The 25,835-nt window shown below is 38.0% G+C and overlaps 1 protein-coding gene across 1 annotated transcript in view; it reads left to right on the plus strand.

Annotated features, from left to right (window-relative positions):
• ZNF385D (zinc finger protein 385D) overlaps window positions 1-25,835 on the plus strand; it is a 435,096-nt gene that overhangs the window by 72,064 nt on the left and 337,197 nt on the right. The window contains exon 2 of the mRNA XM_040593042.1: window positions 15,822-16,115. Coding sequence (XP_040448976.1) covers window positions 15,822-16,115 — 294 coding nt within the window. The remainder of the gene's footprint in view (window positions 1-15,821; window positions 16,116-25,835) is intronic.

Here is a 25,835-nt window from a genome sequence, read left to right on the forward strand (position 1 = left end):
TCTTTCATTACTCTTGTAAATTGGTGGAGGCCAGAAGGTTTTCTGAAGGATGAACTCTGCAAAGTCAGTGTGAGAGGAAAGCTCAGGCATGGAATATAGCTTGGCTTCATTGTGTAGTTTTGTCCATTATGTTTGATCATGTGTTTTGCCAGGGTTGCTGGATTTTATCTCTATGGTGAGTAAAAGACTCCTGCAGGCAGAAATAAAAAGATCTTGGGTTATCATTTGTCAGTGCTAATCCCTTTATTGACAGAATGCTCTCTCAGGAGAATAAAATCCTGTGCTATGTTCACAGGTGTGACAAAATACTGTGCTACTGTGAAACTGCCGGTATCTAGGGCATTGGCTGCTTTCTTTCATTTCATACTTTGCCACTGGGGTGCTTGTGCTTCTGGTAGGCTTGCACTTGTGGAAAACCCACCCACTCTCTGATACCTCTTTTGATGTTTGAAATGGTGGCAGCAGGAAGAGTAGTATTGCCTTTGTCTCCTGCCTTAAACCCCTAACAGTGCTGAACAGCTGTCAGTGGGTGATTGTGATACTGGCTGTACTAATTGGCTGTAATATGAGCACGTTCTTGTACAGGAAAAAATTTGAAACTAGTGACTTAGTGTTGCTTGGGCCAGAAGCCCCAGAGGCTTTTGCTCTTCTTTCTCATTGAAATTTAAGTTTGTGCAAGGAAAGCTGAAAAACCATTGTCGCCTTGTTTGCATGAAAAACGTTGATTTTAGCCAAGTTCTTTGAGAGAAAATTTCTGGTGGTTTTGACCTGAAATGATTTGCTCAAATGACCCCATTGATACTACTTTCAAAAGCCTTGGATATATCTATCTGTATATCTAAGCACATATATATTATTTATGTATAAATAAGTACATACAATAAACTTTCCTGTCCTTGAAGTTACTTATCACATGCAAGGGTTGAAGTTAGTTGGCAGGACAGAAAAATGTATGCTTTGTTGCAGACAGTGTTTCAAAAAAAGTCCTTGTAGATTCCCAAGTAGTTGTGGTCATTCAGAGCAATTACCTTCCTAAAGCCATGTGGTTAGTTAATTGTATGTTACAGATCTTTGAATTCTTCAATAATGAAAAAATGTGTCTGTTACAGTAAAAATAAAAGATACAAGTCATAGTGCGCTACAAAAGGAAAAAGAACTTCCTCTTTTTGCTTATATTTGGGTAAAGACTGCAACTGTAATGGACAAATGGGGGGGTTGTTTGGTTTTGGGTTTTTTTTGCGTTTTTTTGTTTTTTACTTAAACGCAGATAACTGCAAAAAGTCTTGATATAGTAAGAAGGTATCTAGTGTGAAGGTTCAGGTTCACTGCTTTGCTTTGCATGTGAATTCTTGCAATAAAAATTTCAGGATTTGCTGAGGCAGCAGGAGAGCAGTAATGTGGAATGAGGCTCAGTCAATGAAGAGCAATAAGTGTAGTGATCAATAATCAAGTGATTTGTGAAAAGCAGTTGATGACAGTGAGTTTATGTTGGTTCCAGATGTGTATGTGCTGTAGGAGCAAGGCATGCTGAAGTGGATAGCACTGTTACACAGCAAGGTAAGCCGTTCCCATTTGCTTCTTGACAGTGAATGTTGATTGCAAATGACATTATTGGGCCGGATTTAAATAATGCTAAGTAAAAGAATGATGATTTTGTCTAAACTAGGGAAATGAGAGGTAGGATGGAGTAGTCTCTTGTGTGCAGTGGCTTAGGGGAAGGTCATTTGTTCAGTTGTTTGTTTTTAGGCTGTGTTTTTGATGGCTTTGCTTATGTGCAGTGTTTACTCTTCATATGACTCTGTGACAAACAAAATGAAAATGTAACAAAGATTTCAAATTGATTGCCATCAAAGTGAAACAAAAATAAATGAATGTGTATTGAGAGGTATATTTTTTTATCTCTGTTGCCCATAGTTCAGTGATCTTTCTTCTATTAATGAAGAAATCTTTCAGGGAAGAAACAAACCTGACAGCATCAAGGTTTACAATGGAAGTAACTGACATCGTTTGGATTTTTATTACCTTACTGATCGTCTCAGGAAACTAAAACCAGTTGATTGGTTAGATATTCATTAAATACATGGTGAATGTATTGCAGCCTTGTGAGTCAACAATGAAGTTTTAGCTGTTGTAATCTTTATACTTTTTCATCATTAAGTTTTTCCCTTCTCTGATTAGAAAAGCTTTGCAGTCCTGCAAAGCTTTTGTCATATAAAAGTTCTTACTCATGCAGGTAGGTAATCCCATTAAAATTCCCTGAGACTGCTAGTGTGAATAGTCTGGTAGTCTGGGTCTAAATTAATAAAGGGCTCTCATTTCTATTCTTCTATGGTAGCGGTATATCAAACACTGAAAGTGCTTGAAGTGTTCTTTAACCCAAGCTGTAAAAGATACCATAAATTTAAAAAGTGACAGTTTCTATAATGCATAGCAAGAACAGCAGAAATTATGGTGACTACTGAGATGCTAAAATCACCAGTGACTGCTGAGATGCTGAAATCACTGTATGAGTGTCTAGGTAGAAGGAAAATGTGGATCTGATTCTGCTGTTCTTGCACTGGTTTTATGCCAATGTGATGCCACTGTCTTCAGTGGCTGCTGTCCTGACTTGCACCTCTATAGGAGTGTTTGTTTGTCTTGCCATTTTGGGAAAATGGATTGTTAGAGATCTGGCTTTTAGTGGAAGGAGCACCATACTGTAAGCTCTGTCAGTATCTAAGGGCACTGCTATCCTTTGTGTTTAACACTTCTCTAACTTCTCTGAAAAAGTTCATTTAGATTGAAGTCTTGTGCATGTCCAGTGAGGTGCAATGTTTTAGGTGATGAGGTTAATCAGACAGACAAACTAATTCTGAGGTTAAAAGCCTTGAAATATTAGACCATTTCATATTTTGTGAAGTCTTCTAACCTTTTGTCAAAAAATCACATTTCAAAATGAGTTAGTACTGAAATTGTCATGTATATTTTATTTAGTACTCTTAAATGACCTTCAGTGCTAACAAATATTTTAATGCAAAGCAGAGCTGTTATTTTGAAAAATTAAGTAGTCAGGCAAGTCCCAGGGATTTTATGAACTTCTGTTTAGTAAAGTTTGTAAGCTGCTTCATCTGAATCTGCATGGCTGAAAGAAGAAACTTCATAGGTCTTACAGAGCTTTAAATTCTACCATGCATGACTTCTCAGAAGTTTTTAACAGCTTTAGCCCACCCTGACAGGTTGAGGGAGATTGCAGATGGTCAGCGGAACTGGAAATATTTTACAGACTCAGCAGCAGTAGTTTTTGCAGAGCACAGTGGCTGAGCAAAGTGCTTAGGCTTCCCAAGAGCAGCCGTTCTGGGTCTGCACTCTGAGCATTTGCTGCAAAGTGCAGTAAGGGAAGTACTGCTGTGAAGGTCTCCCAGAGAAGGCTGGAAAGCATCAGTTATTCTAATTTCTGTGTGTGTGTGGTATTATTCCCATGCTTTCCATGATTCTTTTTTAGAAATATATTGGTTTAGGACAAAAAATTACTTCCAGTCATGTGAGGGTGTTTCAGAAGTACTGATGCCTTTTAATTGTTAGCAACCTATGCTGTATAAAGCCTAATAAAAAAAAATACTGTGGTGGAATCCTGAAGACAGTGGCCCAGAACAACTTTGCACAGAAAGGATATGTATATTTATGCAAAACTGGAAGCCTATGTTGTATTTTAGCAATATTAAGACACCGTCATTGATTAATGTGTCCAGCAAGCCCCTGGGCCTCTCTGGTAATTTTCTAGATTTTGGAAGGTATTGCTGGAATATCTTGTAAAATAAACAGGGGCTGACTTTTACTAGTGAAGTGAAGCAGCTCCCCCTGCACCAGGGGAGGAGGTTATGGGCTTGAAATGTCATTTTTGTCCATGTTTTCCTCTATTTCCATATTTTTATTATTGAGTTGTATATGATCAATAAAAACGTACAGAAATAATTTCAAGCCCTCCCCTTATACATACCCTAAAAGCTATTTTCATGTATGTAACTTATAAAAAATAAAAGGAAATTCTCCCCGATGTCCCCTACCTTCATTTTCCACACAGAATTTAACAGAGGAGTGTATTAAACTCATGGGAAAGCAATGCAAGGAAAAAGTTACTGCAATAAGTATCTCATTGCCCAGTAGGTCCTCTTAGGTTCTGATATTCTATGATACATTTTCCTGGATGTATACTGGGACATATACTCAACCTATGGTATTATAACAATCATATCTTGAAAATGCATTTGCATTTGCTAATAGTGAATCACCCGAATTTGTCGCAAATAAAAAATAAATCATCCCCGTTTCTCTTTTTAGTAATTGGATTCCATTTGCACATTTTTATTTTTGATGCATAAGCATTTCTATAAATGCATTACATCTGGGTACTGTGATGAAAAGGTTATTAGAAATGTGACACAGACAGATAGGCTTTGTGTTAAAATAATTCCCCAGCTGCGTAAGTGAAACCCTATGTTGGCCTTGCATGTCTGTAACAAAAGATTTTAGCTGCTGCTGTAGGACACTGTGTCATCTTGGGGAAACATGGAAAGGTCCAGATCTCCCAATTTGGTTTTCAGATTTTTTACCAATACATAGTCTAGTTGGCTAGACATTTATCTCTAAAACCATAATATTGATGAAGAGATTGAAGTAAATGTATGTTTGACATGGAAGAACATTGTATCAGCCTTGGATATAACGAGGAAGACTTTGGCTGTCAAGACATGGCAGAGAATATGCTTTTTAAGTTATATACAGTATGTTTATATTTCTCAACTAAAGCTGCAAATTATACCCTCAAAAACATGTGCTGTAAACTAGCAGAAATTGTGTTCGTGTTGCCATGAATGCAGCACTAAATGCATCCTCTTTGTTTGCAGTCCAAAGGTGCAAGAATAAGATAAATGACAATAACTTTCACATGCACTTGCAAAAACGTCTGCTAACCTTTCCAAATGCAGCAGACTTTCACCTTGATGTGTTTACATTGTTTGGAAAATGATCTGCTCTCCATTAAATTCAACATTACAGTGGGTGTAATGAAGCAATAAAATAATATTAATAAAAAAACCCCTTTGCTTGTAAATGCTGCCGGAGCTACCTGAATATTTTATAATGAGCAGATAATCTGAAAAAACGATTACTTCTGTGAAAGTATAAATGATAATACTCAAATATAAGCCCTAATTCCTCAAGCTTTTTTTAACAGGTGTTTGTAAATGTGCATTTACAGGGAAGCAAAATGTACAATATTTTGTTTGATCTGGAAATTTATTCTGAAGTGTAACTGATTGAAGCACTGAAATTGCTTTTTTGCTCTTCTATGGTTCTTTGTTTTATAGGCCTTTTGTTTAAAAAATATCCACATAGCAACTTCCTAAAACAAAGGTATAACAAAAAGAGTGGGTAGATTGACTTCTAACTTTTGGCTGGTTTTATGTAAGAAACATTGCTGTTTCCTGAGGCCAGAGAGGATTTAAGAATTCAAATGATAGAACTCTGGCAATCTTGAGAAATCATCTTGCAAAGAACAAGACAATAATAATTTCTGAAATTGTGTCTGTGGAAAAAAAACCCCAAACCCTACAAACCACAGATTTCTGACATTCCTCCCGAATTGAGAAGAAAAAAAAATAATTCTGGGTTTTATTAAACCCGTGCTTATGACCTTTAATTTCCTCTTCACCACCATGACTACTTTTATTGCAAGTTTATTTTATTTTGTTCAGTGTCAGATGGCTGTGTTTTATATGCGTAATAATGATTGTAGGGATGAACTCTGTCTCAAAATTATCATTCTCTGTTCTGTGATAGTTTTTTGGGGTGGTGGTGGGTTTTTTTGTTTTTTTTAAGCAGAATTCCCACAGAGCTCATTCATGTGACTTGCCTTTTAATTCTTTCTCTGTTTCATGTTGTATATGTTTATTCATCGGCATCTTGCAGAAATACTTAACCACAAAAGAAAAGAAAAAGTGACTTGTGTTTCTGAAGATATAACTTATCAACAAATGAGGAAAAAAACCACTAACTGAACTTAAAAATTACCTCTTTGGATACAGTGGTAGCTAGTGGTTGTATTAGAGTATTAAGAACGGAACTTACTCGTCTGCAAAAATGAGTTGCTCATTATGCCCAAACAAATGTTCATGCTTTTATTGTCTGCTGAAATACAAAGATTTGACTGGGTATTTAGGTACTAGGAAAACTGAAGAACTTTAAGGTGAATATGGCACTTTTAGGCTATCTGGATGACAGGTTGTAGTCTGATGCCACATCAGGGGGTTGATCCAGAGAGGCTGAAAGAGGTGATTTTTATCTGTGAAATCAAAAGTAATATTCTTGGATCAGAATACAGCCAGCGTGATGAGGGCAGTGACCGTCCCCCTGTCCCCCTGTCCTCAGCACGGGCGAGGCCGCACCTTGAACACTGTGCTCTGTTTTGGGCCTGTCACTATAAGACGGACATTGATGTACTGGAGCGTGTCCAGAGAAAGGCAATGAAACTGTGAAGGGTCTAGAGCACAAGTCTTATGGGGAGCAGCTGAGGGAGCTGGGGTTGTTTAGCCTGGAGAGAAGGAGGCTGAGGGGAGACTTCTACAACTACCTGAAAGGAGGTTGTGGTGAGGCGAGTGTTCTCTCATTCTCTTCTCCCAAGTGACAAGCCATAGGAAGAAACAACCTGAAGTTGCACCAGGGAAGGTTTAGATTAGGTATTAGGAAAAAATTCTTCACTGAAAGGGTGGTGAAGCATTGGAACAGGCTGCCCAGGGAGGTGATGGGATTACCATCCCTGGAAGTGTTTAAAAAACAGGTAAATGTGATGCTTAGGACATAGTTTAGTGGTGGATTTGGCAGTCCTGGATTGATGTTTAAACTTGATGATCTTGAAAGTCTTTCCCAACCTAAACAATTCTATGATTCTAATTCCAATACCTACAAAATTATGGTAGTTCTGTAGGAAAAGGTCAGTTGTCCTTTCCTTTTGGATGTCTTTTTTCTTTACACCTGTCTCTGGACCCTGCTAGATGGTTTAATTTATGTGTAGCTCGGAGTTAATAACTTGAAGAATCTGCAGTGTTTCACCTGACCTTTAAAATCTGTCCTGACTGCCTACTTTTTCAGAAATAATGCTAAACCCATGGCTTTGCCTAGTACTGGCAGCCTAAATTGTGATCAGATGCTTCTGTCCCTTCTTTTTGAGCCTAGCCAACTCAGAGTGCTGTTGACAGGAGTTTCAAGGCTGAGAGGGGAATTCTCAAATATGGAAATCAAGAATATAGAAAAAAAAATACACTTCAGGGTGCATGGCAACAACAGGTTTTCTTCATAGGCTGAGCTTTCATAGCTTTGCTAGTTAGGCCTTTTGCCATTTTAACTACTGCCTTCTGTAGGTGGTCTATACCACAAGGTGGTGGAGATGGAGGTGAGGCAAGGCAAACATCTTGCTTCACCTTCATAGGAAGAGCATCCCTTGGGGCCTGGGTACCAGACATACGGCTGAACCTGTCTCTTTCTTTGACCCTATTTTAGGCAGAAATCTGTCTTCACAAGGGCCCTTTCTGAAAACGGATTAAATAAAGAGCAAATGAGGGAGTTTTCATGGCTTGGCATTGGCTCTAAGTCACCACAGTAGTGCTTCTCAGATTTTAGAAGCTGATGTTTGCAAATTAATTACTTGGTCTTTAAATAGTTGCAAACCACCCAAAGTGCTCCATTATGTTAGCATAGGCTTGAGAAATAGATATGTATTACTAGCTAATTGAATAACATATGGTGTTGATTAGTGCTTAGCTCTTTTTATAGAACTCAATTAAAAAAATGACTGCAGTATATTTTGAGAGCATGAGATGTCTGTTGGTTGCTTCTGGCATGAGGGAACTGCTGAACCAAGGAATGATGAACTTTTTCTGTTTAGTTCATCTATAAGTTCTTTTAGGAACTCGTGGTGTGTGTGGCTGTGACAGGAGATAGGCTGGAGTCTGTTCCTTTTCTGCAGTATTGAAATGCAGCCCTCCTTGAAAAAGATTTAAGTGCTCTCCTGGCAAAACAAAACAAAAGCCCAGGCTTTTATTTTTGTGTGCTGTTGCTCAAGGTATATGAATATAGAATGATCCTATTTCAAATGGATAAAAATCTGCTCTTACAGGGTTCAGTTTGCAGAGATGCATTTCTCGGGATGAGTCCCAGGACACAGACATTTAAGTTACGAAGCCCTCCAAGCCCAAATAACCTCCATCTCCTTCCACTTCATCCCCGTCTGCCCACCCCACCCCCTCCCCCAGCAATAAACACGTGAGGAAAACCTGCCTTTATTTCTTTTACTTGATGCAATTTTTGCTCGAGAGGTTATTTTCCTCTTAAATTTCACAAAAATCACCTGGGATGATGATGATTATGATTTTCTTATTATTCACATGGATGATTGAAGTGGTATAACAGCTCACAGCAGTGAGATTGGGAGGAGCTGGAAGGGTACAGAGGAACAATAAACAGGATAATAAGGTGTTTCTCTCCCTGACTTACCTTTTTTTTTTTTTCTCCTAAGCTACCTCTTCTACTGTATTTTGTGTGGATTTTTTGAAGAGAAAATTTGGTAAATAGTGGCTTCAAATGGGATTTGATGTGTGCTGTACAAGTCAGACAGCAACAAGAAATACCGACTTCTGTCTGTAGTTTTATCACTGACTAGTAATTTAGCTCTTGGGTGTATGACCTGAGAAACTCCTCCTTGCTTTTTAGAAGCAAGTGATTATTCTTGCAGTCCTGAAACTCTTAGTAGAAAAGCCTACCAACAGTGTAAAATTACTTAATGCGTGTATTTTCTACATTTTCACATCAGCTTTTATTGTATTATATACTATTTTGTATTTAATTTTCATCTGAGAGACGGTAAAATCTGAAAGACTCAGAACAAAGAAGGTCCTGAAAAATCAATTATTTTTAAAAAAAGCCTTTACAATCCCAGTAGGTTCCCATTCCCCAGTAGCTCTTCCACTGAAATGACGTTCATTCATCCATCCAGAGAAAACAGATTAGTCCTGCAGCATATCCTGAAGGTTACTCAGGTCATTTGGGAGGGAGCTGCATTTCAGAGATGCAGTGCTTTTATCATGAGTGCCCTTTCACCGTTTTTCCATTGTTTGTCCTTCTCATTGCATGTTTGTAACTGCCACAGCAGCAATGTGTAAAATAGACTATTCGTGACCTAAATTGGTCTGGGCTGAAAACCAGGAGCAGGTGCAACCTGATCAAAACTGGAAGGCTACAGTGTTGGGACCACATCATCCAGTGATAATGGGGGTGGAGGAGGCAAAAGCTGTTTTATTTCTGTATTCCTGATCCTTCCCCCAGGCTATCCTGCTCCCTCCATCCATGTATAAAATAGATGGCAATATGTTCATTTTAAGTTTCTCCCAGGAACAAATTTTATAGAGTCAACGTTTTATTCAGTGAGGTCAATCTAGACATTGCAAAGGCAAGTCAGCTGTCACTGGTTTCTTGGTAAAGGCATTACAAGTACCCAATGCAAAAGGGGGTTTTGAGTAACCTAACAGGTAAATGGGATAGACCTTAGCATACAGATACCAGCTCTGGGAAGGGTCCTGTCACTTATATTGGCTCAGTGTGGTAGAGATTCTTAAAAGGCTGACGCAAAGGTCACTGTGCTACCATGACTGTCATCAAACAGTAACGTCCTATTACCTGAAAGATACAGCACCAAATTTATGTTTGAAAAGATTTGAAGATTCAAGTTATTACCCAGAGGGGTTTTTGTGGTGTGCTGGTAACATTCCCCCAAGACATGAAAGCTGACAAAGTGATAATTAAGGAGAGGATTTTGGTAAGTGGTTGATCTTTTTTTTTTTTTTTTTTTTAAACATTGCATTAGCAACAGTTTCTTTGAAAACAGCAGCTATCTGTTCATATCTGTTGTTATCTGAAAACTGGGATTTATTATTACCTGCAAAAGTTCAGTCCTTTTAGCATTTGAAGAGGCTGTTATGGCAGGCAGAGTGAGATTCATCCCATCTAACTTGAGATCTACAACATAGACATCAGCAATGGAAGAAGAATAAAAGTTTCTGAGAACAAAGCACCCAAGTTTATAATTTTAGTCTATGTCACAGTGAGATCTGACATAGGCCCTGTTTGTGAGATTTACAGTGGCTTCAGAGTCTAGGGGTGAATAATTGAGATGCAAGCATCTGCATCTTTGATGATTGCCATTTGAATGTCTTTCACAGTCTTGGAATGAAATATTAGAAATCCCTGAATGTTTTAATTAGTGGACTTTGGTCCGTAATGTCCTGTCTGTATATTCTATCCTTCAGCTATTACAGGAATGTATTTGTTGTAGTGACCTGTTGAGGAGGAGATGTGGAGGCATTCTTGAAGATGTACTGTGTCATTCATCAATGGCAAGTGGTCAGCACTGAATACAGCTGACTTAACCTGTGTAGTGGTCTCTTAATCTGGGGTTCATATACTCCGTTGGTCTCTTAAATGTATGCAACATACTTGACTATTATGTGCACAGGGTCAAAGTCACAGTGACTGGGATGGTTCTGTGCTGACAAGACAGTTTGGAAATGAAACAATTACTTGTAATACAAATGAGCGGAGCTTCCTTTGAACATCCTTGAATAGAAAGCGTGCTATTGTCTTTCAGTTAAGAAGATAAGGATTGTTTATGGGAAGGATGTAATTTCTAATCCCTTACATCCAAGCACATTTCAGAAGAGAAATCCCCAGGCAGTAGCTATGTTAGCTAAGCCAGCAAACTCCACAAATTGTAGTTGTGCTGGTTTTCCACATGGGACAGTTTTCTACTAAACAAAGCTATAATGTCATGCAAAGTTCATTTTACTGGTAAGCATCATTGAGCCAAAATTGAGTTCAGCGCTCTAGGGAAAACAAATGTAAGCATCTATCCGCAATGCTATTTAAATTGGCTTGAAATTTTGAGTTCTTGGTTGCCTTACTCATTCCTTTCCAGTTCACTGCAGTCTTCATTAGAGTTCCTAAAGGTTGAGAAGTTAGCTTTCTTTTTTTTTTTCCTTTTTTTTTCTTTTTTTTTTTTGGGGGGGGGGGGCGGGGTGGGGGAGAGGAAAGTTATCTGCAAAACTGATGACTTCATTTGATACATAACCAGTACATCAAGGTGAACTCTATAATATGATGGTAGGCAAGGAGGGTTTTCATTTAGTGCTTATCTATTTCCACGTAGGATCAGCAGCTCAAACCAATAAGATGTTAGTAACAATTTAAAATTGCTTTTGAAATTAAGATTATAATGTTTTCTTCTAATCATATTCCATGTAATCTCCTAATAGAATAAAAGAAGGATTCTTTTCCTTAACCCCACCAATCAAAATTGCTTCCAAAACCTTTCACTCCAGAAAATAAAGTATGCAATGATGTAGGCATGAACTGAAATTCTGCTGCTTTGCAATAATTAATCTGCATCTGCATTAGTTTAAATATTTGGTTGATCTTTACAAGATTCCACAAACTTGATTTACTTTTTCCTTTCAAATACTAGTTAGAACGTTAAATTATATTTTAAAGTAGCTCAGGAAGTTATACTCAGTTGGATATCTTCCCCTTCCTTATCCTTTGCTCTGTCTGTTTCCTTGTCCTTTAAGGAATACTAAGAAGGACTCAGAATGTTTTTAATCCTAAAGTACTTCTGTTTTTCCAGAAGTTTTTGTCTTCAAGTTTGGGATTATTTTTTTTCCTCAAACCATTTGTGTCCAGTCATCATACTGTGTACTGCTACGTAAGGCTGTCTCACAGCATCGGCTCAAGTGGTTTGTGCAGGTGTGTAATGTTTCACTTTAGTTGTGCCATTACATATTCAGAAGTCACTGTGTATCTGTAAAGAAAATGGTGGTAGGCAGTAGTGTAATATGTATTCTGGAACTTCTGTTTTCCTAGTTGTCACCTAGTCTGCAGTTACAAATTGTCCTCTTCTTCGTTCAGATTTGAGAGACATGGCAATAGGCAAAAATGTATTGAAGCTCTAGTGCAATCATAGCTTTCTAATGAAAGCACAAATCAAATGCTAGAAGCTTGAATCATTTATTTTCAGGGTGGAATTTCCCTTATTATTTTACTGTGCCTTTATAGAGTATGCATTTTATAATTTCTTTTTCTGGAATGAGATTAGAATGCAAGACAGAAATATTCTATATGCCCAAAATAAACTCTCGTAGATTAGGCTGTGTTGACTGGAATATTAGAGGGATGTAATAACATGCTAATACACTTTATTAGGTTGCCAGTTTATCTGTGTAAATGTTTCAAAAGTAATTAGACGTGTATACACAATACACAATGTTTGTTTAATTTACTAGATTGTATTTGCTTACAAAGTTTTACATCTTGGTTAGAAGATCTGTTTTATTATAGTAATCTCATGCCTATATGACTAACACTATAGATCTAGAGATATATTGTACTTGTAATTTTAAATTTGTACTGCTCTCTAGTGGGGAATGCTTTCAATGCAAAAGATTGATGTATATTAATTTACAGCATGTATATTAACGGGGATTCCTGAAAAGTTACTGTCATCTAGACCAATTCAGTTAAACTAGTGCTTTTGTGTTTGTATTTTAATCCTTGTAATTTTGATTAAAGATTGAATTTCTTAATTTAAAAATATTTTAGACAGTTGAATATAGCTCTCTTTAGAGTGAACAATATCTCCAGCAAATTACAGAAGGCTGAGAGGTTGATGGATTGCTGCTGCTTGCTCAGGAGAAACCTCCTCCTTCTATTAGAAGAGATATGGTACAGACCTTCCGTAGTCAAACCTCAGGTTTTCTCCTAAGCTTCCACCGTCTCATAAGGGGTTGTTGTGATTTGTCAATAGAAGTTCCTATGAGCACAATTGGTATAATAGGTTTGACTTACTTTTATGCTGCTTTTTTTATCCTCTTTAATTCTGCTTCGGAATTAGGTGTTTAGCCTGCTTTCTCACCTCTTGCTTTAGACAACTAAAATCCTAGGTAAGGGTTGACTGTACACAAAAGCAGAAATAATAATGCTGACTGAACTGGTTGAGTGAGGTTTTAAGCTATAGCAAGTGCAGAGCTCCTCTCAGAACTGGGTCTGTACTTTCTTAAATGAAATAGAGTTTAGATAGCATAGAAGAACACAATACTAATTAGAAAGCATACAAATCTGAAAACTAAGGTTGAAACTGTTTGGAATACTGATAGGTATAGATTTGCAGCTTTAGGAAAATCTTGTCTTTATGGTTTGATTGGAAGGCAGTAAATGACAGCAGGGCTGTCAAAACGTTTAGCTGGTGAAATTTACAATACTTGAAGCTCTCGAGAACAATTTGCAGTATTTTGGTGTAATCAGACACAAATCTGAAGACTTGTTTAGACTTATTTTTAGGTACTGAACCTTGTCTGGATCTGGGATTAAAGGCATCTGTAGCACATTTTCTTGTGTTGCTGCAATCATCTTTCTTGTCTCTAGGTTGACTGATTTGTCAGTTAAAGACCAAATAGTATCATATTGAAGGCTGCAGTAATTTTGTCACTCAAAGTACAGATTAGATTCTTTGGCTAGACCTTCATTTATTCACAAAGTCTGGGAGAACAAGCAGTTCAAAGATTTATATGTTTTATAAAGGTCTCATCAAGATGCTAAGTTGGTGTAACATTTTTGCACTCCTTGAATAGTAAATTAGGTTTGCTGTGCTCAGAGCACTTGTTCACCTGTGCCGTTTCTGTTCACCTTTAATCACATAAACTCCTATTTACATTGGTTTCAGCTGAAGTTCTACAGGTGGGATTACCTTCTCATTTCTGTAATTGTTACAGTTTCGTATTAGCCGAATTGAAGTTAACTATCCTTGAATTACAATCCTGGGAGGTTAAGATAAGAACTAATGGAATATGTTTATTATTTGTCTTTGAACTATTTTGAACCAGAGATGTTGTGAAATTATTAGACTTGGGCTTGAAAGCATTCACAGGAGTGGAAAGAGTATGACTAGGGGTTGCTAAATATGTAATTAATAAACTTGAGTGAAGTCTATGCATTTAAGCTTAGCTGACTAAAATGTAGGGGCTTATATTTTTCTTCTGTTGATTGCAACACCAATATATAAAAATATGGACAACAGAGACTAACTTCCCCTCCCCCCTCCCCCTTGATTTTGATTTTTTCAGCTTCAAAAATGCATCTTGCATTTCTAAGTGCTAAAACAGCTACAGATTTGTAGCGATTAGTCAAGTGGAGTATTTGAATGTAGGAGTGCGTGTAATGGAATGGTAACAATAGGTTGCTCTCCACACAGAGTTTATTGACCTATTTATTGTATAGTTTATATTAAAAAAAAATAAAAATGTGATACATATGGATTTAATCCTAGAAAGGATTATAAAATAGTTCTGCTGTAATAAGTACTTGTATTTCTGTAGTGGATTGACCTCGACTGGCTGCTGGACGCCCAACCCAGCTGCTCTCTCACTCCATTTCCACACGAGGGCAGGGAGGGGGAGATAAGGTGGAACAGCTTGTGGGTTGAGGTGAAGACAGGGATAGCACTTACGGGTTACCATCATGCGCAAGAGAGAATCAGCTTGGGAAAAATTAATTTAATTTAGTGCCAATTAAAATAGAGTAGGATGGTAAGAAGCAAAGACAAAACTCTAAACCACTTTGTCCCTCTGTCCCCCCACTTCTTCCTTGGCTTAATTTCTCTCCTGACTCTTTTACACTATTCCCCCACCCCTGAGCAGTGCAGGACAATATGGGTTGTGGTCAATCCATATTACTTCATCTCTGCTGTACCTTACTCCTCACAGTTCCTCTGTACCAGCAAGGGGCCCTTCCCATGGGATACAGTCCTTCACAAACTGCTCCAGTGAGGGTCCTTCCCGTGGGCTGCAATTATTGAAAGGCTGCTCCAGCATGGGTCCTTTCCATGGGGTCACAGGTCTTGCCAGAAAACCTGCTCCAGTGTAGGCTCCTCTCCACCTGCATGGGCTCCTCCATGATCTGTGGGTGGGTGCCTGCTCCACCATGGAGCTCCATGGGCTGCAGGGGGACAGCCTGCCTCACCGTGGTCTTCACCAGGGGCTGAAGGGGAGTCTGCCCTCCAGTGCCTGCAGCACCTCCTCCTCCTCCTTTTCCACTGTTCACAGGACTGTTTCTCTGAGTTGTTTCAGCTGCTGGACAGTGGCTTAATATAGGTTATCTGTCTCAAACAGGTTATCACAGGGGTGCCACATCTATGGCTGATGGGCTCAGCTTTGGGCACTGGTGGGTCAGTTTTGGAGCTGCCTGCAACCAGCTGTCCTCAGCATGGGACAGCCCCTGGCTTTGTCCCGGAGGGGCCGCACTCCAGCACTTAGGCACCTGCACCAATACAGTGTCCCAGTGAAGGTAACACTTAAGATGTCATAACCTTCATCTAGACTTTGCAGAGATTTCTAACTTGACATTTGTAAGGTTCATTTTCATAAGATAATTCTTAAAAAGTTAAACTAATCAAGGGTTAAAATAGAAATAATTTTAAAAAATATTTTTTTAAAAAAATCCCTGTGACAGGTTGGCTCCAGTGATGGATTTGGTAGTGCCCCTGAACATCTGAACATTCATTGAGTGGCTGTGAAGTTACTCATATTAAATAGCAGAGCTAAAAAACGTGAACAAAAAGCAAAATACATGAGCAGAAATGTAGTGTTAAGATAGGAGAATGCAAAGAATGATTTTCTGCCTTTTACTTTTTTGCAATTTTAGGTATCTTGTGTGTATTTTTTTGTATTACTCATCAATTTTCCCTCTTACAGTTTTTCACCCTACAGAAAATATGAAGAAGCCCTGGAGCCCTGATTTACCAGTTGACAACCACTCATACAGTTCAGATTTCACATCCGTCCCGGACAGGGAAGGTGAGAAAGAATTAGGACCTGATGGCACTGAAGAAAAGAAGGAGAGAGAAAAGAAACACACCAATTTCACTTTGTGTAATGTTTGTAACATTCAACTGAACTCTGCTGCTCAGGCACAAATCCACTACAATGGCAAATCCCATCAGAAGCGGTTAAAACAGCTCAGCAATGGAAATCTCAAAACTGATAATGGTAAGCATTAAAATACACACTTTTTGTCATTATTTGTTCTGAGAATTGCAGCAATGGTTAGGAATGTCAATATATGTGAGTCTAAGCATTTTTTTTTTTAATGCAGCAAACAATTTCTTTGAAGTTAAGGCAAAGACTCTTGGTGACTTCAGAGTGCTTGGGGTCATCCCTAGCATGAGCATCTGGTAAATAGTTAAAGGTATACCATCTGTGGTGTTACAAGTGTTTTTCATTTTATATTTTGTTTACATGATGATGTTGATTCAGATTCTTTCTCATTCTGTTTGCATTTTGATGTTTTTTAGCATAATCGGTGATATTCCATATTTCACAGTCTATTAGAAAGGCTATGCTTGCTAGGGGTACGTTTGCTTTTAATGAATGTAAAGCAGTTGCAGAATAAGTAGAAACAAATACATTACACAGAACAAATACGTTCCCAAACTCATTTCACTTTAGTTTGCTTATTCAGGTTTCAAACCAATAGCTAGCATAATTCTGTTTAAAGATCATGACTGAAGTCAGACAGAGGTGGAACAAAGGTTATTTTGATTTTAATTTATTTCATTGACAGCTTTGAGAAAAGCATTTTGCAGTAGGTGGCATGTTTCCCTATCATCAGAGTGAATTGTATGCCTCAAAATAAAACATGTTTGTGGCTGTCTGAACAAAAGTAGATCACGTGAGAGAGGCACACGATAGTCCCTAACAAGAGAAAAAAGTTACTGTGTTACAGTCTTCTCAATTTCATAACAGGTAGTACTCAACTTTGCTGTACTGTAGGTAGTTGTACTTTATTATTCTATCTGCTTCTATGTACCATGTCACAGAAATTATGGTCTTAATATGATGTACTCCAGACTTTCAGACTTTCTTTCTTCAGGCCATGCACGTTGCTTAATATTTTGTGCCGTGAGTTGCTTCCTGTCCCATCTGCAGAAGGATATGCAGAAGAATAATCCTTAGATAGCATTTAAGAGGTATTTTAATAATCTGCTTTGTCCTGGCTTTAAGAGTGGGAAATAATATGGGTATGTTGCTGAAGTGTGGTGCACATGAGTGCTTTGCTATGTACAAAGTGTAGCTCATTTCCTCAAAGCAAAACAATAAAACAAAGCCCATAACACTGAACAGCACGAATCATTCTGTCTTTAAGTGGCAGGATTATAACATTTGGCACTGTTCATAGTTCAGGCCTAGGAAGAACGCTACTACCACTAGTAGGAGCTGTGAACATGCATGAAGAAAGATTGATTTCCTAATTGATTAAAGATGCAATATGGTTATCCACCAATGCATTCTTTCTAAAACCAAATAAACGCAGTCTAATATTATTTATATCTTCAGTTAAGTTAAAATAGTGTTATAATTGTTATTAGCACACACAAAAAATTTGCTAATGATACAAAGTGTGTTTCTTCAGTTCATTTTCTTGTTTTAGTCCATGGTAGTGAAAGTATTAGTAATTAAGCAATGCTGAAATTAGTGTCAAAGGACTTCAGTCATGCTTCAACATTTGTATTCTAGAGAGGGTCAGAGTACTAGTATAGTGGTATGTTTCTTATTTCTTCCTTAAAAGTATCCCTGCATCATGTGTAGCTGCATCCATTTGTAGTCAGAAAATAGCTGATGGACTATCTAGCTCTTTGTTTCAAAGTGCAGTTATTTGTGGGGGTTCCCTGTATGAGATGCCTTTTCTAAGTCAAGTAGAAATTGGAACCTGACAGACCTTCCGCAATAATAGGTTTTGTCACAACTGGCATATCTGAAGTATGGGCAGTTTTTTGGACAAATGATTGTTTTGTCGATGAGACCCCAGCAAGCTCAAGTGACATATTAGCATGACACTAAAAAAAATAAATAAATTTATAACTTGACCATTTTGGCTTATCATGTGCACACAGATGATGCTTTCTGAAGGTCACTGATGCAGCTACAGTGCTGTTAAAAATGAACAGCACTGTTTATTCAGTGTATGTCAGTAGGTTGCTTTATTTATGAGAATGGTATTTCTTGTGTAGAAGTCTGATTGTCACACAAAACAGCTGTTGGGCTCAGTGTCCAGGTTAACCGTCTAGTCATTCTTGAGACTAAATTATGCTGTAAATCAAAATCAAGGAAAGGCTCTGCTTTCTGAAATTGTCTTCTAAGGCTTCGTCATCAGTAGTTATTCAATATATGTCATGTTGAATCAGTGAAGCGCTTGCACTATGCACAAGAAAACCTCGTTTCCAAATACAGCGATTCATGGAGAGTGCTGGAGGTTGTATATGCCTTTGCAAAGTCGCGTGCTCACTTAGAACTAACGTGGGTGGAAAGGCTGGAAAAAATACTGGAATTGTGATTCTCCTTGTTTTGTTTTCTCTCTGAATTATTCCTGCAGAGCAGGACAGGTTTGTGTCTTGTATGTCACGAGGGGTAATAGAAATGGATGATTAATTCATATGAAGCAACAGCCCATATCTTCTTATTCCTAAATAATTTGCAATGGAATGCTGAGGTAGGGTTCAGCTGTATTAGCATTTGACTGTGTAATTAAAGTTGTCATGCTATAGTGTCATCTTCAAACTGTGTGAAGTAGCTTTTACCTGCTGGACGTAAATAACAAAGCATGTTATTATACTTTAATATCTCTGCATAATTTCATAAGGTAAGTTGCTTAAGCACAAACCCTATTAACCCTGCAAATGTACAATTAATAAATGCTGTGCATTGTGGGGATAAAAGCAGCATTGCTTTGCTGCTGTATTGGTATCTGTACTGAATTTTAACAACTCACCTGATTTATGCTAAAAAGTTTTGCTAGTTGCCTGTCTGTCAGCTTGATAGCTTTACTGTATGATACCCACTTGGTTCCTTCCTGGGGCAGAGCAGCCTCAGAGGAGCACACTGTGCAGGGTCACAGAAATGATGTGAACCCGTTGTTTCTTGTGTCATTACTTGGTACAGTGATTTGTGATGACTTAACAGGACATAGTGAGACATCAGCAGTTCTGTTACTGAAGTCTATATGCTTGGAAGTAACACAATTTTTTGTGTTCCTTCCTCCTAATAATTGCCTTTTATGTCACTTAAAAAGACTTCTCACACTGTCCTCATTACACCCTACAATATATTGTTCTTGGGGGTGATTTTTTTGCCTTTCTGCTCTTGTTCATGCAGTAGCAAGGTGACGAGTGAGTCAGTGGAGATTTTGAGTTAAGTTTTGGGATTAAAAGGGGGCGAAATGCATTTCCTGTCTGGTCTGCCAACATGGCACCACTGCTCACAACACCAGTCTGGATGCTGTAGGAAGAGGTGACCTCTTGTGGGAAATTGTGTATTCTAACCAGCAAGAGTAAGACTCATGTTTCTACTTACAGAATGGAAAAATAACTGTGGATGCAAACGTGTAACACTACCAGTGAGAAAGCTGATATTTCTAAGATTTTATGTAAACCAGCATTTCCCCTGTGCTTCCTTTCATGTAAATTCCTGAATCATCGTGAGTGAATGAGGCATGGTTAGGACAAATCCTAAAACTGCTTTGCTCTGCAATACTTTCTACAATGCATTAGATAACAAGTGGAGAAATAATAAGGCAGATGAGAAATGGCACAAAATTCATAGAACTCCTTTCACTTTAAAAATTGATTTCTGAAACATTATTCATTCGAAACATAGCAGCCAGTAAGGCACTTGGCAGTACTTTTTTTATCTAGCCCTCTGAATTCATAACCCAGACAAAAGACTATCCAGTTTAGCAAGTTTAATTTACTTTCTTTTAAATTAAACCTGCCTCCTTTTTTTTTTTTCAGTGAAATTTCACCTTAGTAAAATTTTGTGGTGTAATGAGGACAGTGAGTGCATGGAGGAAAGAAAGGGAAAAAATCAGAATTAAATATCCCCCCCCTTTTTTTTCTTACCCCTTGCAAATAGCAAATCTCTTAATTCAGCACCAGAAACTACCTAAGAATGAATAACAATTTGATTATTTGCTTGTTGTAGTTATGCTGAAATATACACTAGAATATGAGCAAAATTTGTTTCGCACATTTTATCAGTCACTTTTGGTGGTTGAATGTAGTGCCCCATAACAACTGTTGAGATGACATTTCTGTATCAACACGGTAAATTTTTGGATTCTGGTCAGAGCAAATATTTAATCTTTTACAACTTTTTCTTTTTTTGCACCAAAATCCTGACCTTACAGTCCTGCAGGCAGGAAATCTAGAAGATTCATGTAAGCCACTTGCAGAATCTCCTTCCTTGTACTTCCCTGTTGCCAGTTCTGTGCTGCTGCAATGCTTTATGCTTCTGCTGTCATGTTTTTTGATCCTGAAAACTGGCAGCTTTGGGGAAGACAGAGTCTTACTTTGAGGTGGTAAGCTGCAGCTTTCAGGGAAATGGTGTCACCTGCTATTCCCATTGCATTAGTCCTCCTTTCAGAGAAAGAGAATTGCAAAGGGCATTGAGGAATAGAGGAAGAAATCTTCAGACAAAGTATATTTTCCTTCAGAGGAGGCATTTTCTGTTAGTTTCCTGGGAAACAAATATTGTCACATCAGCTTGAGATGTGTCTGGAAGTCGTCTCTCTTGCAAACTTTTTTTTTTTTAAATGTCATGTTCTGATGCGGAGCCTCACGGCCAGTTAATGGTAAATCCAGTATGAGTTATCTTCTGGTTTTAAGCCTCTAGTTTGTGGGTCATAGATACCAGTATTTCGTAAAGAAGGACAGCAGATTCCTTCTGGGTATTCTGTAATACCTCCCAAATGTCAAATGTCTCTGGACAAGTAGGACTGGCTGAGGGCAGTGTGTTGTCACTTCCACTGCTCCCAGATGTACATCTTTCTTATTCCAAAGCACTTGTCTGTTTTCATCATGTTTCTATTCTAGTCAGTGAATTATTAACACAGTTTCTGTGTTTTTTAAGAGCATTTTTGCAAGCAAGATATGCTTTTAAGGCACTACTTGTGTTTGCAGAATTTATTTTTTTAATTATATTTAGAAGTGTAATATCCACTATATATGACAACATAGTTCAGTACCAAGTTTTATCACAAGGTAACTTCTGTATCATTGAATGAGTTAAGTTTAAGAAAGAGCCAGCTCACACCAGCAACATGCACGATGTTCATATTCCCCCTAATAAGCGCAGTAGGATCCATTTGGCTTTGTGAGTATACAAAAAATGACGGATGGGTTGTTATTGTGGAGAAACTCTACATGTGTGCAAATATCCATTGTAGACTTTCTATAGTTAGCTGACTGCTACCTATTAAAAATAAATACAAAGAGATGTTACTAAATTTTAATACTGATCAATCACAGGTAAAACCTAGCATCAAGAAGTTGGGGGAAGGCTGGGGAGAAAGTTTAACGAGTGCACCCAGAATAACTTCAATAATGCCATGCAGTCGCAAAGCTAACATATGTTTTAGTAATTCCCAAAACGTTCTTTTAGATTTGGGGAAGAGAAATTCATAATAGTTAAACAATTTTACATGTAGTTTATCTGGTAATTGGTCCACTGAATATGATGACAGAATAAAAACTGTTTTCTAGACTTTTTTTTTTTATTAGTTATGATTAATTCCTCAGAAACTGGAGGATGAGTAGAAATTTATGGCTAAATACACTTAAAGTATTTTTGCAGTTCCTTATGGTTCATTGAGTGCACTTAAGAATGTGTTTATATCCTTTGTTGAAGCATGCTTTCGGTCTCAGCTGGCAAATTCCTTTCTTTTCTACCATCTTAGGTGACAACTGAATAAAACCTGCTGTGGCAGTTTATTAAGAATCAAACTGTTTGAGGTATGTGAAGAGTCTGAACCATACCTCTGGGTCTAAACAAGCCTTGAAAAGGTTGAAAAGTTTACAAAGAATTGGGTTTGTTCCCGTTTTCTGCATTGATTAATATAAGACAGTAAAGATTCTCTTTTAATATCCCCAGCTGGATAGAGTGCCCTCCTTTTGGATACCATCTCCAAAGCAAGATGCTTAGCAAGTTGTGTCCACCCAAAAGGCATGGATGTTCGTCCATGAGAAATTCTGCAACAGTGTTAGACAGCTGAAACAAATCCAGAAGTGGGTCTTTGCTGCCTTATAGCAAACCTGGGTAGGGTTTCTCATTGCTGTGTTAGGACAGTGGGAGCTGAGGTACTTAAAAGTTGTCTTCAACAGCACACAAAGGCTGCTGTTATACGCAGGTTGGAGGGTGAAAATCTTCACCCATTGTGTGCCTGCTTGCTACATTTAATTCTTTTCCATACTCACAGATCTTACTCTGCACATTCCAAATGTCATTCTCTCACAGTTCGCTTGTCTTTGTTAGACATTTATGGCCTCATGTCTTCAAGTCTTTATGTTGCTCTGAGATGTACATTGCTTTTTCTTCTGTGTTGAAAAAGAGCTGCCCTTTTAGTCCTCAAAGCTGTGCTTAAAAAATGCTTGCGAAAAGCGGGAAAGCTAACTGTCAGCTTGCTCTCCGCACCTCTGCTTAATATCAACATTGCCTCTTTTTAATCACTTTTCTTTTGTGTGTCTTCTGTTGGTTGTTTGGTTTATTTCCCTTCCTGTATGGTTCCAAGCTAGCACCTGCCATACACCCTGTTTGAACTGGTTTGTCTCTCTATTTTAAAGTTAATACTGGTTTAGGTAAGTATTGTCTTAATGGTTTATGCTGTAACAGGAATATCGATAATAAATACTAAATTAGCTGTGTAAGGTTTTTACTCTGGGAGCAATCTGTGTCTGTCTGTGGTGTTCTGAACTGTGCAAAGATGTTGGTCTGCCATTCTTTGCTTCTCCCTGAGTGTGGCACCAGTCGCATTTGTGAGGATGCTGGCATTTGATCTCTGCTTGCCTGTAAGAGCTAACAAACTGTTGAAACCTGTTTTGCAGGGTCTCCATTTAGTTCTGGTTATATCACTGGGTCCAATATAGATTATGATGACTGTGGCTTCCTTCCAGACCTTCTCAGTATCTTGTCTTCTTTTAATATGATGTGTTCTGGTTTTTTTCTGCACTGGCATCTGGTAGGCAACAAATCTATGAGTCATGACAACACACTAAGTTTATCAACATTTCCCAGTGTTAATTCCCTGAGAGCTAGCTTTTGCCATATTCAGTTATTTTTCTTTCGTCAAATATAGATCTCTCTTCCTCAATGAGGCTGTAAAAGGATAATTTTGTACCTCTCATGTGGCAGTATTTTTTTAATTTTTAGGATATCACAAAATTTAAGAAGAATTTTTGAGCTATATTCAAGTAGAAGAAAAATAAAGCAGATATCATCAAATGTGACACATGTTCCAGTAATCCTGACTTTTTCCTATTTATGGCTTTTTATTTCTCTGATTCAAAATATACTGTCTTCCCGATAGTCATGTCACTGAAATAGTTAGTTAATTTTTTATCCTCTGACATGTTTCGCCAGTAGGGGGATATATATCTCAAGATCAGAATTTTAAGATCAGCTCCAATAAAATTAATTACAAAGTGCTATTGATTTCAAGAGAAGGATGCAAGTGCCTCACTCTGTTGTGGAACTTAATGTTAGCAGACACTTATGCCAGTTCAGTTTACATCATTGAGGAATCACCAATTCTAATCTACAGTTCACACTGCTACTGTGAGTCGCCAATTCTAATCTACAGTTCACACTGCTACTGTGGGAGCAAGTTAACCTGTATGATGTCTTTCCTTTGTTGCTCACACTAGCGTTTATAGGTTAGCCTGGCTGGAGTCCCCATGCAGACAGCATTGTAGGTGTGGACATAATCAAGATTCCCCCCAAGGTTTTCCGTATGTATGAAATTAGAGAGCTGGAAAAATATGGTAATTATAAGCAAAGCAGCTCACTCACTAAACTAGTTCTTTGTTCTGTACTCAAAATTAAAATTCATCTCTTAGACACTTTATGTGAGGCTTATGTGTCTTTGAATGCAAGACTCACCAGGGGATGTTATATAAATTGTTATAAGGAATATAACATGAGTGTGTGACTTTGTGATTATAAAAGTAATATTGAATGTATCTTTTTACAGGCTTTAGTGGCATAATGACTATTAGATTAAAACCGAAAACAAGACAGTCTCCCGCTGTGCTGGAACCCACAATGTTGTAAAAGAAAAGTTTAGTGAGGAATAATTTTGTTATCAAACATGTTACGCACTTAAGCAATTTCATTCTTATCCAAGTATAGTGAAAGTAAAACTGAAAATGTCAAAATTACTCACTTTGATATTTCTGAATCCGGTTGGTTAGCAATTGTGTCAAAGATTATTCAGAAACAGAGTATTACTAATTTTCTTCTGTTGATCCTGTTCCATTTGCAATAGTTCTTGGGAGCACTTAACAACTCACCTGTGCCTTTTTTTCCCAGGAGAACTTAATCCCTACTTTTTGAGTAATTTCATTACATCCCAATAGAAATAGCAATATTGTTGACAAGTGGATGAAAAAATTCCTCCTTCCACTTCCATTCCTGTCCTCAAATTCAATAGAGGTTTAAACCTTGGCAACTTACACTGTGCATAGATATTTTTTCACTGGGGAAGGACAGAATTTGGTCTTTTTCTTGGTCCTCAGTTTTAACCATTCTGATAGTATGTCCAAGTTTTTCCTAGGGTATTGTTTGGGTTTGGGGTTTGTTTGTTTGTTTTTAATTGGATAATCAAACTGGAAAAAAACCCCCAGTGATTACATGGCTATAGTTCTGACTGCATTTAGATCCATTTTCCTTATTTTTGAGTCATATTACTAGTCATAAAACTTTTGTGTAGTAAAAGACAGATGGAAGCATATGCATAGCTGGTCATTCTCAGCAAACCTGCAATTTCAGTGCTGCCTTTTTCTACTTTTGCTGTTTAAAAAATAGTATCTTTAATGTATGTTTTTTCCTAGAAGAGGTAGCGGAACTGTACTGATAAACTGACAGCATTCTTCTTACTGAAGGTAGTTGAGACAAGGACTGTAGGCAAATGTAGTCAAGTTCAAATTTAAATACTGCCGGGGATGTCCCTCCACTCAGTAGTGGTATTCTGAAGTGTCTTTGCTATGTGATATATTAAAAATCAGAAGTCTTTAAAAGAAGCAGCTCACCTTTTTGGAGTAGTCTCTGATCTCACACCCATAAGGCATTATGGTCAAGCCTGTAGGAATTTTTTTCTTGTGGAATTGTGTACGGGGAAAGTTGTCAGTGGCAAGCAGAATAGTACATTTTAAAGGGACTTGTGTGTGAGGAATAGAAAATAGTGATGCCTGGAAAGGGGTAAATGTTACTCCCATCTTCAGAAAAGGCAAGAATCAGAAGCCAGCCAGTCAGTTATCAGTGGCCAGGGAGTTTATGGAACAAGTCTCTATGAAAGCCATTTGCAGGCATATGAAGTAGAGGAAGGTGATTGGGAACAGCCAACACACGTTTACATGCAGACTTTGCAAGACCAACCTGATTATGTTCTACGGTGAAATGACTGGCTCTGTGAACATGAGGATTTAGTTTTCTGACTGAAGAAAGGCTTTCATCGTGGTCTTCCGTAGGATTGTTGTAGCCAAATTGGTGAGATAGGGGCTGGGTGAAGTGGAGTACGAAGCAGAAGCTGCCCAAACTATCTGGTTCAAAGCGCAATGATCAACTTCGCACAGTCTAAGAGCCAGGCGATTGGTTACGCACCCCTCAGGGACTGAGTGAGGCCAGTGCTGTTTAACACTTTCGTTAGTGACCCTGGTCATGGGA

This window comes from Falco naumanni, chromosome 4, assembly GCF_017639655.2.
Source record: "Falco naumanni isolate bFalNau1 chromosome 4, bFalNau1.pat, whole genome shotgun sequence".
Classification (NCBI taxonomy): Eukaryota; Metazoa; Chordata; class Aves; order Falconiformes; family Falconidae; genus Falco; species Falco naumanni.